This window comes from Phyllostomus hastatus, unplaced genomic scaffold, assembly GCF_019186645.2.
Source record: "Phyllostomus hastatus isolate PE091 unplaced genomic scaffold, TTU_PhHast_1.1 phas_scaffold_12, whole genome shotgun sequence".
Taxonomy (NCBI): Eukaryota; Metazoa; Chordata; class Mammalia; order Chiroptera; family Phyllostomidae; genus Phyllostomus; species Phyllostomus hastatus.
Window position 1 is genome coordinate 15,097,877 of NW_025334007.1, and position 16,462 is coordinate 15,114,338.

The following is a 16,462-nucleotide window of genomic DNA, read 5'->3' on the forward strand; positions in this document are numbered from 1 at the left end:
GCCATGATAGAAAAATTTTCCTAGTGTTAATGCTCTACCCATTTGAGTATATATTAAGAACTGCCCCCCCCCACCAACAGTGGTAAAGGAACCTTCATCAACTGTCTGTCTGTCTATCTGTCTATATACACATTATTTATCCAAATCACCTGGCTGTAGTATGTTATATTTAAATGTTTAGACTCTTTCATTGAGTTTATTTGCAAGTTTAGAAAATATTAAGGTGTTGAAAGAACTAAAAGGAACTTTGGATAATTTCTAAAGTACAAGTTCACCTTACAGGTAAGGAAGGGTATAAAATATGTTTCATAGGTATTCAGAGGTTGTATGGGGGAGGGGATCCAGGTTTCTAAGCATCCAATTCAGAGCACATTCTGTATCACCACAGGGCCTTCAATTATGATGGCATTTAGATGAGAATGGAAATCCCCTTTCGTTGGTTGCCCCTTTGGAACTGGCTTACCTTGTCATTCCAAAGTCAGATACTTTCACAGAGAGATCACTGTCTACCAAGCAGTTCCGAGCAGCCTTTGGAGAAAACAACAAAATTATCATATAGTAAAAGTAACTGAATCTTCTGACATCAAAATCTGATATTCTTCTCTTTGGGAGAATTCTCAGCAAAATCTAAGATTGTATATCAAAACTCCAAGTGTTGGGAAGTCATCTTTTTTTCCTTTGCAATTTTCAACTTTACAAAGTAAAATTGTGCTCCCATAACTATTTTTCATCCAGGCATCCATCCTTGTCAAACACAGAAAGTATTTCACATTAAACACATAATATGAGCTCCTCAATGAGAAAGCGGAAATCGGTTCTAGGGGCTCCTCTTAACCACTAAGATCCCATGCAGTTACATGTGCTCTTAAGGTATAAATGCTGCACCAGAGACTCAGAATATACTTGCCTAGTATGTATGGCATGTTGGCTGTTTAGCACAAGAAACTCTCTAAAGACAAATACCAGCGCATATCAAGCAGAACACTTCCCCACTCCCATTCTGACCTAAACACACAAGTTTCATTTCTTTCTGTTTTTTTTATTTATTTTATTTATTTTTTTAATGAAATGACTGCTTTAGCACCAAGCCTTTCCCAGAGTAAAGGTCAACTTGAGTTTAACGGTTCAAAGAAGCACTAAATTGACCAACACCTCTCCTTTCCATCTCTTTCCCTTCAAACCCAACACAACCACATAGATCTTGATGGCTTCTTTTATTTTTTCTGTCCTCTCTATACTTCAAATATTTTATTTTGAAATTGTGATTAAAAATATTTTATTTATTTAATTTTAGAGAAAGAGAGGGAGAGGAACATCAATGTGTTGTTGCTTCTCATGCTCCCCCAACTGAGGACCTGGCCTGTAACCCAGACATGTGCCCCAACCGGGAATTGAACCACCAACCCTCTGGTCTTCTGTTTGCAGGCCATCACTGATTCCACTGAGCCACAGCAGCCAGAGTGAAATTGTGATTTTTTAATCACAAAACTGTCATGTATTTAAGCAAGTCATAACTGAGCAAAAAGCAAAAGTGGACTTCTTGCCATTCCTACCAAAGGCCCCCTTGCTGGAGGTGGGAACTGTGGACTGCTTTCTTTTCTTTCTTTGAGTTTCCAATGGCTTTGCTTACCAAGTCCCGATGTATAAACTGGTGGCTCTCCAGGAAGGCCATGCCTTCACAAACATCATAGCACATTTCTAAGAGCTGGTAGGGTTCAAGTCCTTTTCCATGACTCTTCAGATAATTAAGCAAGCAGCCATTGGTTATATATTCAGTCACTATGTATATAGGGTATCTCTTTGAGCACACGCCATAGAATTTCACCAGCTTTGGATGGTTGAGTTTCCTGAAAATAACAGATTTTCATAGTTCAGTATTGAATTTGCACACTCCATTTTCCAGATGTCCTGAAAAAGAATCACTCTTAGGTTTTCTTTGTTTGAATCCACCCCCACTCCCCGCTCCTACTTGAACAGAGAAAGAGGAAAGTTTTGGATTTTATTCTGGGAACATTAGCCTTTGGAGGTAAAAAAACATGCTGTCTCATATTGGACATCAACAACCAAGCAGCAGCTTAGTGGTTTGGGGTGCTGTGTTCAACTTTTGTACAGAGAAGCAGGGAAGCTGTGGTCTTGTGCCTTGCAAATCCTGTTTAGTCTTGTGGCATCTTGGGAATTTCCATGACTAATTTGGAAAAAGCTACAACTAAATATCACATACTTCTATTTTAAAGTATCTAACTTTCATGTCTAAATATTTCTAAAACAATTGTATCTGAATATAAAAGGTGTAGATAAAATGTAAATACTGGTAGTTGCTATGTTAGGGAAATGAGATTAGGCATTTTTAAAAAAACACATTTTACATTATTGTATATTATTTTTTTCAATAATCAATTTAGAAAATAGTAACCACATGACATAGGGCTTCTGGTATGTCATGACAGATAGCTGTTAAGATGTTCATCAACTTGTCCTTATGTAATTTATTCTTATCAGTTTACAGGATGATTCTTTAATGTTCAGATGTGTAAAGTAAACCTAAATGTAACCTGGCAACTTTTAAATGTTTTAATAATTGAGGACTTATTAAATACTTAGTTTTTTATTTGACTTATTAAATATTTAGTTTTCAACTATAGGAAAATGACTTATCATGTTACTCAGGGCAGTGAGCCCAGTTACATATCTTTCAGCAACTGTAGAGACCTGCATGGTACTCAGCAACTCTCTCTTCAGAAGGAAGACTTGTGACGGGACATAGGTCTATCACCCAATGAAATCTATTCTTTGAGCAAGTTTTGTCACTAACCAGAGGCAAATGGTAGGAACACCATGCCACCTGGTACCCATGACCTGCTAGGTTTTGGTTTGACCATTCGATGTACGATTTGACGTTCCCCTTATGATATAGTTTGACCTCTTGTTTTATGACTACATGATTTTTTAACGACTTTTTATGACTCTATGATTACCGACCTTCTAATAGCAAAAAATATGTTTTAAAGTTACACAGGACATGGAGGGTACCCCATGAGCCTAAGGGAGTTTCTGTCAGATTTTTCTGTCCTACAAAAGAGAGACATCAGGGCCTCCTCCCCAATTTTATGATGGCCCAATTGCTGAAAACAATGAGCTACACAATTTGCAGGCATCAGAGCAAAATGAAAAGGCAGAGGAGCTTATTTAAGAATAATTAAGAATTTCAGGATGGTGACAGCACAGCTTTAAACCAAGTGTGGAGTGCTTGTAAGTGCCGAGGTTCTCAAAACTGTGCAGGTTGCATGGCCATGAAGCCAGCCCTAGCCAAAAGCTTGTATGCACATAGGCCCTCTGCTTCCAAACCATTTGGTAATTGTGGTAAAAATGATTGTTCTGGCTCTCCTGGTACCGTTGGCCTTCACAAAGGAATGACTAAGGAAATGGACACTGGAATATCTGCCTGAGTTTGCATTTCTGCTCTGCCACTTAAACTAGCTTGGTGACCTTGGGTAAGTTATTTAACATTTCTATGCTTCAGTTTCCTTTAACACAAAGACAGCAATGATTCATCCTTCACAGGCTTCTTATGAGTCTCAAATGTGTTAATATTTATAAAGTGCTCAGACAGATATCTGTAAATACCATGTGAGTGTTTAAGTAAAAATTTTAAAAGGACTATTACTCTGTAGCAGGCTAGGGTTTGTGATTTCATTATCTTTTACCAAAGTCTTGCATTGGTGTTTTTTTGTTTTATATCATGCTGCTTATGTCCACAAAAGTAGGGTGGCCAGCTGTCCCAGTTTGCCTGGTACTGGGCGGGGGGAGTTGAAGGTCCCAGGACACAGGACCTTCAGTGCTAAAATCATGGAAGTATCAGACAAAGCTGGATGATTGGTTACCCTTTAGAGTCTGATTCACCATGTTAGCAAAAAGAGATAGATTCATTAAAATAATTCTTTGTACTTGCATAGGGGAGGGAGGGAGAGAGAGAGAGAGAGAGAGAGAGAGGGAGAGAGAGAGAGAGAGAACATATATATAGATATACACATATGTATTGCCAAGAATTGCAGACTGTACTTGGAGCTGAGGCCCATTAGAAAGGGTATCTTCATTAACAGTGAGGAAAGAATAGAATTAGACTGTATCAAAGGTACCAGGATACTGTCCATTGGGCATTCATTTTCAGTATTGCCTTAGTTCTGGCCTCTAGAGGCTCCTACCCTCAGACATGTACTTTACAGGAACCCACTATGTTCCTCATTCCACTATGTACCTCGCCAGAGGACCAAGGAAACATGCTCTCTCAGAATCTGTACACCCCTTTCTCTATCACCCTTGGGGTACCAGGACTCTGTAATCTTCTGTCCACATAGTCCTGAGGCCCGTCCCAGGACCTGTACAGATTCTTTTAAAATCTGTCCCCCCAGGAGTGAGTCACACTATTGGTGTGCCTACCTAACCAAGATAATTAGCCAATAATTGTTTGTGGGGGACCCAGAGGGGTCTTGGGTGTCCAGAATGCTATGTTTGCACACAAGTACTGAGTACATTTCAGGATGGAGCAGGGGTTGGGAGGAGAAATGGGAGGTGGGTAATTTGCAGGGGCCATGGGCCAGAGGCTGTTTTCTCTAAAGAGTCTTCAGAATATTAAATTTGAATATAGCCTTTCAAGTTGTCATGAAGTTCTACTTGTAAAAGCGAGCACAGAACCGATTTTACTTAACAGTGTGTTAGCTTGATTTATAACTTCTAAGTATACCTATATCTATGATATGCAAATTCTTGTTCCAGGCCTTGCAAGTGTTAGACTTAGGCCAGTTAGCATGAATGTCCTCCCATGCCGAGGGCTAAACTGCTTTTCCTCAGAAGAAACTTACATCATGGTCTGAGCCTCTTGGAAGAATTCATCTTCTGACATGGAACCCTCCTTGATCATCTTAATGGCAACATCATACTGCCCCTTCCACTTGCCCAGATGGACTACTCCAAACTGGCCACTTCCCAGCTCTCTCAACAGGGTAATCTCTTCTCTTTTCAGTTCCCAGATTCCTAGTAAGGCAAGACAGACACTCTTTAGGATGAGAATAGAAGGCTTTGGGGCTAACAGTATCCCAAGTAGTTTCCTCTCCAATAAGAGTTTCACATTGACAATATGAAGAACAGCAAGAATTTTGAGTTTAGGTTGATCACTTAGAAAACCCTTACCGATGTGGTTTTATGACCTAATAGGCCACATGATAGTACCAATAGAACAATATTGTTCTTGAAGAGCTACAGTTGTTGACAAGAAAGTTTACAGTAAAAACACTGTCCAGCAGAGGCATCTTGGAAAGAAAGACTCAATTTCAAAATGTGCTGATCCTCTTAGCTTGGTAAAATATCATTATATTTTCTTATAAAACAAATTAAGCTGTGATCTGGGTGGATATCACTATCCTAAATACACAAGGTTGAAAACTGGCTGCCCTGAGCAGGCACCAAATCCTGAAAGAAGAACAACAGGCAATGGGGGCTCCAGCAGCTGAGGACTGGGTCTAATAACAGGAAAACTTTGACAATGTTTTTGTCAAATGCTGGAAAGATTACAGAGTTAGGTTGGGAGGTCAGAAAGGGTTTCCATTTTTTTGTTATTTGTTTTTAGAAAATGAACAAACATATTGGAGCTAAAGCCCTCCCTGGCACAATCTGACAGGGACCACTTTACTGCCTTCCCTATTATTTTCAGTAAATTATATATATAATTTATATATATAAGGGGGGGGGAGAGAGAGATTTTTTAAACCAAAAATGGTAGGAAATAGAGTTTAAGACCCCAAGGGTATGTCCATACCACTTCCTAAGGACACGGAGGTAGGGACCTTGTTGGCCTTAGGTGACACAGGGTGGCGGAGTCTTGTGATCATGCCTGCAACAAAATCAGCATCATATAAGCATATCAGCATCACATCACATCACATCACATCAGTTCACACCTCTGTGTATGCCCTCTCCAGAGTAGCTGGAAAAGCACCTAGTTCAGGATATTAAGATGAAGAGAGAGAGAGAGAGAGAGAATCCCTTCTGATCATATTCATCCTGTAGTTGTATCAGTTTATTTGACTTGACTAGTTAGCTCAATGTAAAGAAAAAATTAAGAGTAAAACTACTTTATGCAATTTTGAAAATCCCATCAAAGTTAGTGGGTTGATAGAATCTTTCATTTTTTTAAAGATTTTATTTATTTTATTTTATTTTTAGAGAGGGAAAGGAGGGAGGGGGAGAGAGAGAGAGAGAGAGAGAGAGAGAGAGATAGAGAGAGAGAGAGAGAGAGGGAGAGAGAGGGAGAGAGAGGGAGAGAAACATCAATGTGCAGCTGCTGGGGGTCATGGCCTGCAACCCAGGCATATACCCTGACTGGGAATTGAACCTGCCACACTTTGGTTCGCAGCCCGCGCTCAATCCACTGAGCTACACCAGCCAGGGTGAATCTTTCATTTTTAAAAATCTCATTTTAATTTTTCTGTCTTCTTATAGTCCTATATTTAAATATATATAAACACAGCACATACGTTTGGTAAAATGAAACAAACCAAAGTAAACAAAAACAATCCAAACAGTACAGAAGAGTACAAAATAAAAAGCAAGCCACTTGAACTAAAAAAAAAAATTGAACCTAATAGCTTTAAATGGCCAACATTTTAATTGTTTACATCAAGTTTTGGTAAAGCTGGGTTAAAATAATCATAACATTTAAAGACCTTTGACCCAGCAATTCCACCACTGAGATTACACCCTAAGGATCCTGAAATACCAATCCAAAAGAACCTATGCACCCCAATGTTCATAGCAGTACAATTCACAATAGCCAAGGGCTGGAAGCAATGTAGGTGCCTATCAGTAAATGAGTGGATCAAAAAACCATGGTATGCCCTGGTTGGTGTGGCTCAGTGGATTGAGAACCAGCCTGCAAACCAAAGGGTTGCTGGTTCGATTCCCAATCAGGGCACATGCCTGGGTTGCAGGCAAGGTCCCCAGTAGGGGGCATGCAAGAGGCAACCACACATTGATGTTTCTCTCCCTCTTTCTCCTTCCCTTCCCCCATCTAAAAAAAATAAAATAAAAAGAAGCTCATGTCATTCATGACTTAATAAATATGTTATTATTATTATAAAAAACTATGGTATATTTACACAATGGAATACTATATACAGCAGAAAAAAACAAGGATCTCCTACCCTTCGTGACAGCATGGATGGAACTGGAAAGCATTATACTAAGTGAAATAAACCAGGTGGTGAAAGACAAATACTATATGATCTCACCTATAGGTGGAACCTAATCAACAAAACAAACAAGTAAGCAAAATAGAACCAGAGACATTGAAATAAAGAACAAACTGACAGTAACCAGAGGGGACAGGGGAGAAGGATAACGGGGGAAGATGGGGGAAGAGCCATCAAGGAACATGTATAAAGGACACATGGACAAAGCCAAAGGGGGTGGGTTCAAGGGTGAGAGGGGAGGATGGGTGCGGCAGGGGGGGTGATATCATGGAGAGGGAAAAGGAGACAACTGTACTTGAACAACAATAAAAAATATTTAAAAAAAAGACTTGAACTCATTAAAATTTTTTTTTCTGGCTTTAAGTGTGTGACATTTTCCAAGTCCTGGGAATTATCACAGGTGTTGCTTTTCTCTCCCTCCTTTTTCTATATTATTTATTTACTTTTTATATGAGTGGTCTTCAAATGGTTCAAATCCTATGTCTTTAATTGGTGAAAAAAAATTGGTGCACTCCATACACATACCCACACGTACAATTGCTGATTGCTACATGATGTGAATCATAAAATACTCTCACAAATAGAAAAGTTAAGAAAATAGGATTTTAAAAACAAATCTAAAACATGTTTTCTTCTTATACTCTGTGGGGTTGCTTGTGCATGCTCTGCAGTGGAATCGTCCCATCTGGAGATGTCTATTTATACAATTGCTTTCCAAGGGGCACTTTTGAAGCACCACAGGTTAAAATAAACAATTGAGGAAATTGGGACAAAGGAAAAATACAAGTAGGGACCATAATCAAAGCAAGAAGTGAGGCCAATTCGCTAATGCACATGTAATCAGGTTAGGTAGACTTGCGCAAATTTGATGATGAGCCCAGAGCATATTTTTACTCAGTGTTGGAAATTCATCCAGTCACAGCCTGTAAGTGGCACTAGTCTGGAAAAGACATTTAGAGGGCATTTCTTTTCAACTTCTTTCTACATTTATTGAGATGAGATTGGTATATAACATATGTAACTTTAAGGTGTATAATGTGATGATTTGGTATATGTATATATTGTGATATGTTTACCACAATAAGGTCAGTTAACACTTGTATTAGGAAGGGTTTCTATATACAGTTTCACCAGTCAAGTAGGCAAAATTTAAAAAGAGTAATAGTACTCAGTGTTAATGAGGATGAAGAGTATTGCTGTTGGTGGGAATGTATATTTCTGAAAAGCATTTGACAATGTCTAAGTTTGAAACATTCTTAATCATTATTTCAGAAATTTCCTCATATAGATGCATAGACCTATGTGTACAGGACTGCATTAAAACAGTAATTGCAGCCCTGGCTGACGTAGCTCAGTGGATTGAGCTCAGGCTGTGAACCAAAGTGTTGCAGGTTCGATTCCCAGTCAGGGCACATGCCTGGGTTGCAGGCCACAGCCCCCAGCAACCACACATTGATGTCTCTCTCTCTCTCTTTCTCCCCCTCCCTTCCCTCTCTAAAAATAAATAAATAAAATCTTTAAAAAAAAACAAACAGTAATTGCAATGGGAAAATATTGTATATGATCCAACTGCTAATCAATATAGGATTAAGTGAATAAATTATGGAGTAATTCTGTAACAGAATTCTCTGTGGCTGTTAAATAGACCAAAGTAAGCTGTTTGTATTTGTATGGAAAGACTTCTAAACATACTGAGTAAAGAAAGCAGCTGAAAAGTGGTATGTGTAGAATGATCTCATCTCAGTAAAAATATAATGTATACATTTAGTATGCATATATATAAAAATAATGAATAATAAGCATTAGTATCAGCACAGAAAAAATTCTGTTAGAAAGACACCAACTTGTATATCATTGGAGAGATAATCTCCATGGACATATGTTTGATTTTTGCAATCAACTTGTATAGGCAGAAAAAAACCTGCAGATATTTTTACAAAGATAATTTGTATTCCTAAATCACTCAGCTTACTCAATTTTTTTTTTCTGGCATTAGAAAGTGTATAATGTTATATTCCAGGATGAGGATGTAGGTTAAAAATCACAGCAGGTGTAAGACTTGAGAACATTTTTTTCTTGCTTTCATGGTTCCATATGTAATTAAGAATATTAGGAGGATCAGTAGTATCCAAGAAAATTGATATTTATCAACAAGGATATATAAAAGAAAAACTGAAATAAATTACCTGCTGAATTGTGTTGATGATAGTGAATAAGACTTGGAATGGAATCAAAACAGTAGTTTTCAGCCAAGTACAATTTGTTTTCAGCATTTGTATGCACATGGTAATGTTTGACGGTTCCTTTTTTATCACTAGTAAGAAAGAAAGATTGTTAGAATGTTTTTTAATAAACAATGGAAGATTGATTACACAATGGTTAAATATTTATTTTAGGTGCATCTGCAAATTTTGGAGACAGAAGTCAGAGGATTTCTCAGTCTTGACATCTGATGTTTTTCCAGAGGTATCCATGACAGTAAGTAATTATGGAAGAGGACTCCTCCCTGAACTCAACACATCCTTTGTGCTCATACAGAATTCACATACAATAAAATTCGAACTCTCTAGACTGTTCTCCCTTAGTAAGTATAAGGCTAGAATCGCCCTTTGATGATTGAAAGCCCTTCGGTTCTTCAGGATCACTATCCTGAAGAACCGAAGGACTTTTAGGACCTAAAAGAACTTTTAGATAATAATGAAGATCAAAATGTGGGAGGCAATGGTGCTTAGGCAGTAGGCGTTCTCCCCCAGAGTATGGGTTAGCAGGCTCTTTGGGGAGTGGAACAGGCAGGATAGAATTGGTGGGGATGTCCTTTAATTCCTCATGTGAACTTGTACCTTTTCTACATAAAACATGTTTTGTTTTTTCCTTTTGCTCTACTTTTAGAAAATAGTAGTGAATTGATGTACACTGATTTAGGCTAATCAGGAATAATATGTCTTAGACTTGAGAGTATGTCATAATAGTTAGGAACTGGGCTTTGAATCCAGTTCTACAGCTTGCTGACTACCTTATTTGGTTGTTATAAAGATTGGATAAAATTGTACACATATCAACCTGCACGATGCTCGGCACATAAGAAACTGTTAATAAATTGCTGTTGTTGTAATACCAGCCTAGTTGAAACTGCAACTACAAAAGGGAGAAAGGGTACTTTCTTGTTGCAAATGGCTATTCAGTTCTTGGTCTCAGCACAAAATTCACTCAAGCCCATTGATGGTGTTTTCATAAAAGAAGGCTTCTATATCCATTGATTTGGATTATTTTCATTTGATTTGTTATCTATTTCCTGATTTTTCTACCTTACCACCTTCAAAAATAAATCCGGTGTCAAGAAACTTGGCTGGGTAGACTTATGATATCAGGTTTGGCTAAAACTGCAGGGCCAGAGGGCCACAGAGTTTTTGATATTCAGTGAACCAAGTCTTCTCCCGGTTCTTCATGGGTTGGCTTCAGCCAGCATCTAGACATGCAATCTAGTACATGAGATGCATCATGGACATGGCTTCTGGCATTGGAAAAATGTCAGATGACTGCTTAGAATACATGCTATTCTCTTAAATTGGAGATAGGTGCTCTGTAAAGAAATTTTCAAAATATGAGGGTGGGATGGGGAGAAAATATGGACAATTGTAATTGAACAACAATAAAATAATTTAAATTAAAAAAAGAAAAACATTTTTAAAAATTATTAAAATAAAATAACTTTTTAATCACAAAAATATGTATATGTCATACATATATATATACCACAGGGCAGAGCACATACATATGTACCATATGTGGTACATATATGTGCCACAGGGCAGGGCACATGGAGAAGGCACCAAGGCAGAGGGTTATTCAATCCAACCATGAAAAGAAGGTTGCACACACAGAAATAATTTTTTTTCAAGTGGATCTAATCCAAATTTGGCCAGATTCTTATTTCAAAACTTTGGGACTTTTAGTGTAGAAATAGGAATGTGGTTGAAGGAACATGAATTGGCTTTTGAAAATCCAGTTTCAAGTTGGTCATTTATTAGCTTTGTGGGTGGGTCTTCATAAGCTGTCTTTGAACCTCAGTTCTCTCATCTATAAAATGGCACTCATAAAAACAGCTTTCCTATTTGCTTCATAGGATGATTAGGAGGAAAAAAGAGCTAACAACAAATGGGAAAGTGGCTTGTGAAACTCTAAAGTGGGATCCTGATGTTGATAATGATGACTTGCATGAGATGACTATGGGGGTCTTTTATGCCTAAGCATTGGGATGGGGGTACAGGAGCAGGTAGAATTATTTTTTCCCAGCAACAGCAATAATAGTAATTGCTGTTAGTTTATTGAGTGTTTACTATATACCAGCTACTGTTCTGATTCAATACATGAATTAACTCACTTCATCCATAGAACATAATCATTATTATGTCACTTTTTCAGATGAAGAGGTTGAGGCACACAGTTTAAGAAATTTGCTCAATGTCATAAAACGTTGTAACAGGTAGAGTCATGATTTGGACCCAGAAGAGTGGTTTCAAATCAGAACTCTTAATCACATAGAGAGAGGCCAGCACCCTGGAAAGAAGCTATCTGGGGAACAGAGCTACACTGATTCAACCTTTTGATAATTCTGTACCCACTGGAAAGACTTAACTAAACTCAGATGCTGGGGTAGGTTTCTCAGCTCAGCAGGTGGCTAGGACCAATGGTGTGTAAAGACTCCAATGCTATTTTTCTTTCTTTCTACACTTAGGACCAAATTGAGGGGAATAACCAAGGATTCCTTTGACAAAAGTTTACTGAGGCATGCTGTGCACTGGGCACTCTGCTGCCCCTGGGATGGGCAGGAGAGGATCCCAGAGAGCAGATTCTTGGAAGTAAGGGGGAAAAAGGCCATTATAAATGGTCCCATTCAACAGAAATACTTTGATATAAAATTCCAGACTTTAAAGATGGCATATTATCCCAAAATGTGACTAAATGATCAGCATATTCAAGGAGATAAAATAAATAAACCCATGTCATACTTACTTTACAGCCTTACTAAATAAGGACACTGTGTACATTCCCACCTGGCTGGAATTTCGAACCATAAATGCTCCTTCTTTTCCCTGGAAAGGAAGTAAAATGTAGAAGGAACAGAAAAAAAATTTATTATCCTTGAAAATGATTTTTTCCTGGTAGGCAGTAGGTAAATAGATAATTTAGATTCACTTTAAATTTCACTGATGGCACAGATTATTCAACACTTGGCACAGAAGGGGACCCACACTTTAGCTTTCTTCCTTTTCTCACTCAGTTTCTTTATTGACCTACCCAGTGTGCTTTGAATTTTCCTTTCCAGTTAATTTTATCCCCCTCTGATAATTTTGTATTTATGTAAGCCTAGTGTTTTAATTTTTCAGAATTAAAATTTAAAACCACATATTATCATATCATGCTCTCAGAAGGTTATAGAAAACCAAAGATGTAGAATAAGTCTTTCTTAATGACTTGTGCTAATTCTAAACAGATCCACTTTCAGTCAAGATGGAGGCATAGGTAAATACAGCTCACCTGCTTGCACAACCACAGCAAAAATTACAAATAGACCACAAAACAAATGTCACCCAGAATCATGAGAAAATTGAGGTGTGTGGAAGTCCAACAACCAAGAAATTAAAGAAGTTACATTCAACCAGATGGGTAGGAGGGGCAAGAATGCATGAAGAGGCACAGAAGCGCTGAGATGTGGAACAGATGGTCCCACATCCACATGTGGTGTATAAAAATCAGAAGGGATACCTTGGGAGTGATGGATCCCAGCCCCACACCAGTCCACCCCACCCAGGATCCCAGTGCCAGGATGATAAGTCACCATAACTTCTGGCTGTAAAAAAACAATGAGGGTTGGGGCAGCAAAAGAAACTGTGGGTTTCTTAGGAGTCTCTTCTTAAAGGGCTTACAACGGACTTAGATCTTACACAGACTCACTCCCTCTGGGCTCTAGCACTGGGGTGGCAGCTCAAAGGGCACCAGTGGCATATGAGGAGAAACTGAAGTGTCTGGCATCAGGGTGAGTGCTGGGGAACAGCTTCCTCCAGGACAAAACCCCAGAGGCCAGGCAGTGGCCATTGTCCCCTTCCTGAGCCCTCCCCCACACAGAGCCACAGAGTGGGGATACCATATCAGAGATTCCCAGCAACCTCATTTACACAGGTGGCCCCACCCTAGTGATTACCTAAGGCTCCACCCCACCCAACTTACTGGTGCACTTTTCTACAATAGGCCATGCTACTAAGACAGGGAGTCAAAGTAGCTCTATCTAATACATGGAAACAAACACAAGGAGACTACCAAAATGAGGAGACAAAGAAATATGGCTCAAATGAAAAAAACAGAACAAAACTCCAGAAAAAGAACTAAACAAATAGAGATAAACAATCTATCAGATGCAGAGTTGAAAACACTGGTGATTAAGATGCTCAAGGAACTCACTGGGTACTTCAACAGCATAAAAAAGACCCAGGCAGAAATGAAGTTTACACTAAGTGAAATAAAAAAAAATTTACAGGGAACCAACAGTGGAGTGGATGAAGCCAAGAATCAAGTCAATGATTTGCAATAAAGAAGAAAAAAACATTCAATCAGAGCAGCAAGAAGAAAAAAGAATCCAAAAAGAAGAGGATAGAATATGGAGCCTCTGGGACAACTTCAAACATGCCAACATTCAAATCATGGAGTTGCTGGAAGAAGAGAAAGAGCAAGAAATTGAAAATTTATTTGAAAAAATAATGAAAGAAAACTTCCCTAGTTTGGTGAGGGAAATAGACACACAAGTCCAGGAAGCACAGAGAGTCCCAAACAAGATGGACCCAAAGAGGACCACACCAAGACACATCATAATTAAAATGCCAAAGGTTAAAGATAAAAAGAGAATCTTATAAGCAGCAGGAGAATGAGAGTTACCTACAAAGGAGTTCCCATAAGGTTGTCAGCTGATTTCTCAAAAGAAACTTTGCAGGCTAGAAGGGAGTGGCAAGAAGTGTTCAAAGTGATGAACAGCAAGGAACTACAACCTGGATTGCTCTATCCAGCTAAGCTATCATTGAGAATGGAAGGGCACATAAAGTGCTTCTCAGATAAGGTGAAGCTAAAGGAGCTCATCATCACCAAACCATTATTATATGAAATGTTAAAGGGACTTATTTAAGAAAAAGAAGATCAAAAGTATGAACATTAAAATGGCAACAGATTCAACAACTGAATCTTAAAAAAACAAGAATCTAAGCAAACAACAAGAACAAGAAATGACTCATAGGTATGGAGATCATTTGGAGGGTTATCAGCTGGGAAGGGGAAGGGAGAAAATGGGAGAAAAGGTGCAGGGATTAATAAGCACAAAATGAGAATTTCCGGCCAAGATGCAGGCATAGGTAGACACACTATGCCTCCTCACACAACCAAAACTAAGGACAGCAAAAATTTAGAAACAAACAAACAAAAAAACCCAACCAGAACAGGGATAAATTAACTGTATGGAAGTCTGACAACCATTCATCCAGAATGGGAAGGAGGGGCGGAGTCGGAGGCCTATGGAGGGGTCGAGGGGTCCCAGCAGGAGAAAGCAGTGGCTGGCAGGCACGGGTGTGTAGGGCGCAGGCGGCAGTTGGCTGACCCCAGATGCGCAGGGGCAGCTGACAGAGCCAGTGGCAGACACTGGGCATGGGAAGCAATGAGCAGACCCAGTGAGGCGCGCAAGGCAGCTGGCTGTCCGAAGTCACACATTTGCACACAGATAAACTAGGTGAAAACGGGCAGCAACACAGACCGCGCAACCCAGGAACCCAGTGCCAGGAAATAAAGCCTAAAAGCACAGATTGAAAACACCTGTGGGGGTTGAGGTGCTGGGAGAATCTCCCAGCCTCACAGGAGAGCTCCTTGGGGAGACCCACAGAGTCCTAGAAAGTACACAAGCCCACCTGCCCGGGAGCCAGCACCAGAAGGGCACAATCTGCTTGTGGGAAGCAGCAGAGGGGACTGAAGTCCTAGAGAGAGCGAAGCAGGCACCACTGTTCCCTCTCAGACCCCACCCCCACATACAACATCACAACCCAGCGACTGGGTTGCCCTGCCCTGGTGAAGGCCCCGCCCCTCATACACAACAGGTGTGACCAGACCAAAGGGGGGGAAAAAGATGGCTCAAACAGAAATGAAAGCCTCGCAGCCAGTACTTTTAAGTGACCAAGAGATAGCCAACCTATCAGATGCACAGTTCAAAGCACTGGTGATCAGGATGCTCACAGAATTGGTTGATTTTGGTCACAAATTAGATGAACAAATGAAGGCTACAATAAGTAAAATGAAGAAAAATGCACATGGAACCAACAGTGATGGAAAGAAAACTGGGTTTCAAATCAATGGAATGGACCAGAAGGAAAGAAAGAAACAACCAAACAGAAAAGAATGAAGAAACAAGAATTCAAAAAAAATGAAGAGAGGCTTAGGAACCTCCAGGACATCTTTAAACGTTCCAACATCCAAATTATAGGGGTACCAGAAGGAGTAGAGGAAGAGCAACAAATAGAAAACTTATTTGAACAAATAATAAAGAGAACTTCCCCATTCTGGCAAAGGAAATAGACTTCCAGGAAGTCCAGGAAGCTCAGAGAGTCCCAAAGAGGTTGGACCCTAGGAGAAACACACCGAGGCACGTCATAATTACATTAGCCAAGGTAAAAATAAAGGAGAGAATTCTAGAAGCAGCATGAGATAAGGGGACAGTCACCTACAAAGGAGTTCTCATCAGAATGTCAGCTGATTTCTCAAAAGAGACCTTGCAGGCAAGAAGGGGCTGGAAAGAAGTATTCCAAGTCAGGAAAGGCAAGGACCTACATCCAAGATTGCTCTATCCAGCAAAGCTTTCATTTAGAATGGAAGGGCAGATAGAGTGCTTCCCAGATACGGTCAACTTAAAGGAGTTCATCATCACCAAGCCCTTATTATATGAAATGTTAAAGGGACTTATCTAAGAAAAAGAAGAGAAAAAATATGAACAGTAAAAAATGACATCGAATTCACAGTTATTAACAACCACACCTAAAACAAAAGCAAACTAAACAAACAACAGGAACAGGAACAAAACCACAGAAATGGAGATCACATGGAGGTTTAGCAACAGGGGAGTGGGAGGAGGAGAGAGGGGGAAAAGGTATAGAGAATAAGTAGCATAGATGGTAGGTAGAAAATAGACAGGG

At 39.4% G+C, this 16,462-nt stretch overlaps 1 protein-coding gene across 2 annotated transcripts in view; it reads right to left on the reverse strand.

The window, feature by feature from the left end:
- Positions 1-16,462, reverse strand: part of BMX (BMX non-receptor tyrosine kinase) — a 52,890-nt gene that overhangs the window by 8,368 nt on the left and 28,060 nt on the right. For both annotated transcript variants that reach the window (XM_045856017.1, XM_045856016.1), the window contains exons 11-16: positions 12,258-12,337; positions 9,431-9,558; positions 5,813-5,887; positions 4,860-5,031; positions 1,631-1,847; positions 464-528 (exon numbers count right to left, since the gene is read on the reverse strand). In XM_045856017.1, coding sequence (XP_045711973.1) covers positions 464-528; positions 1,631-1,847; positions 4,860-5,031; positions 5,813-5,887; positions 9,431-9,558; positions 12,258-12,337 — 737 coding nt within the window. The remainder of the gene's footprint in view (positions 1-463; positions 529-1,630; positions 1,848-4,859; positions 5,032-5,812; positions 5,888-9,430; positions 9,559-12,257; positions 12,338-16,462) is intronic.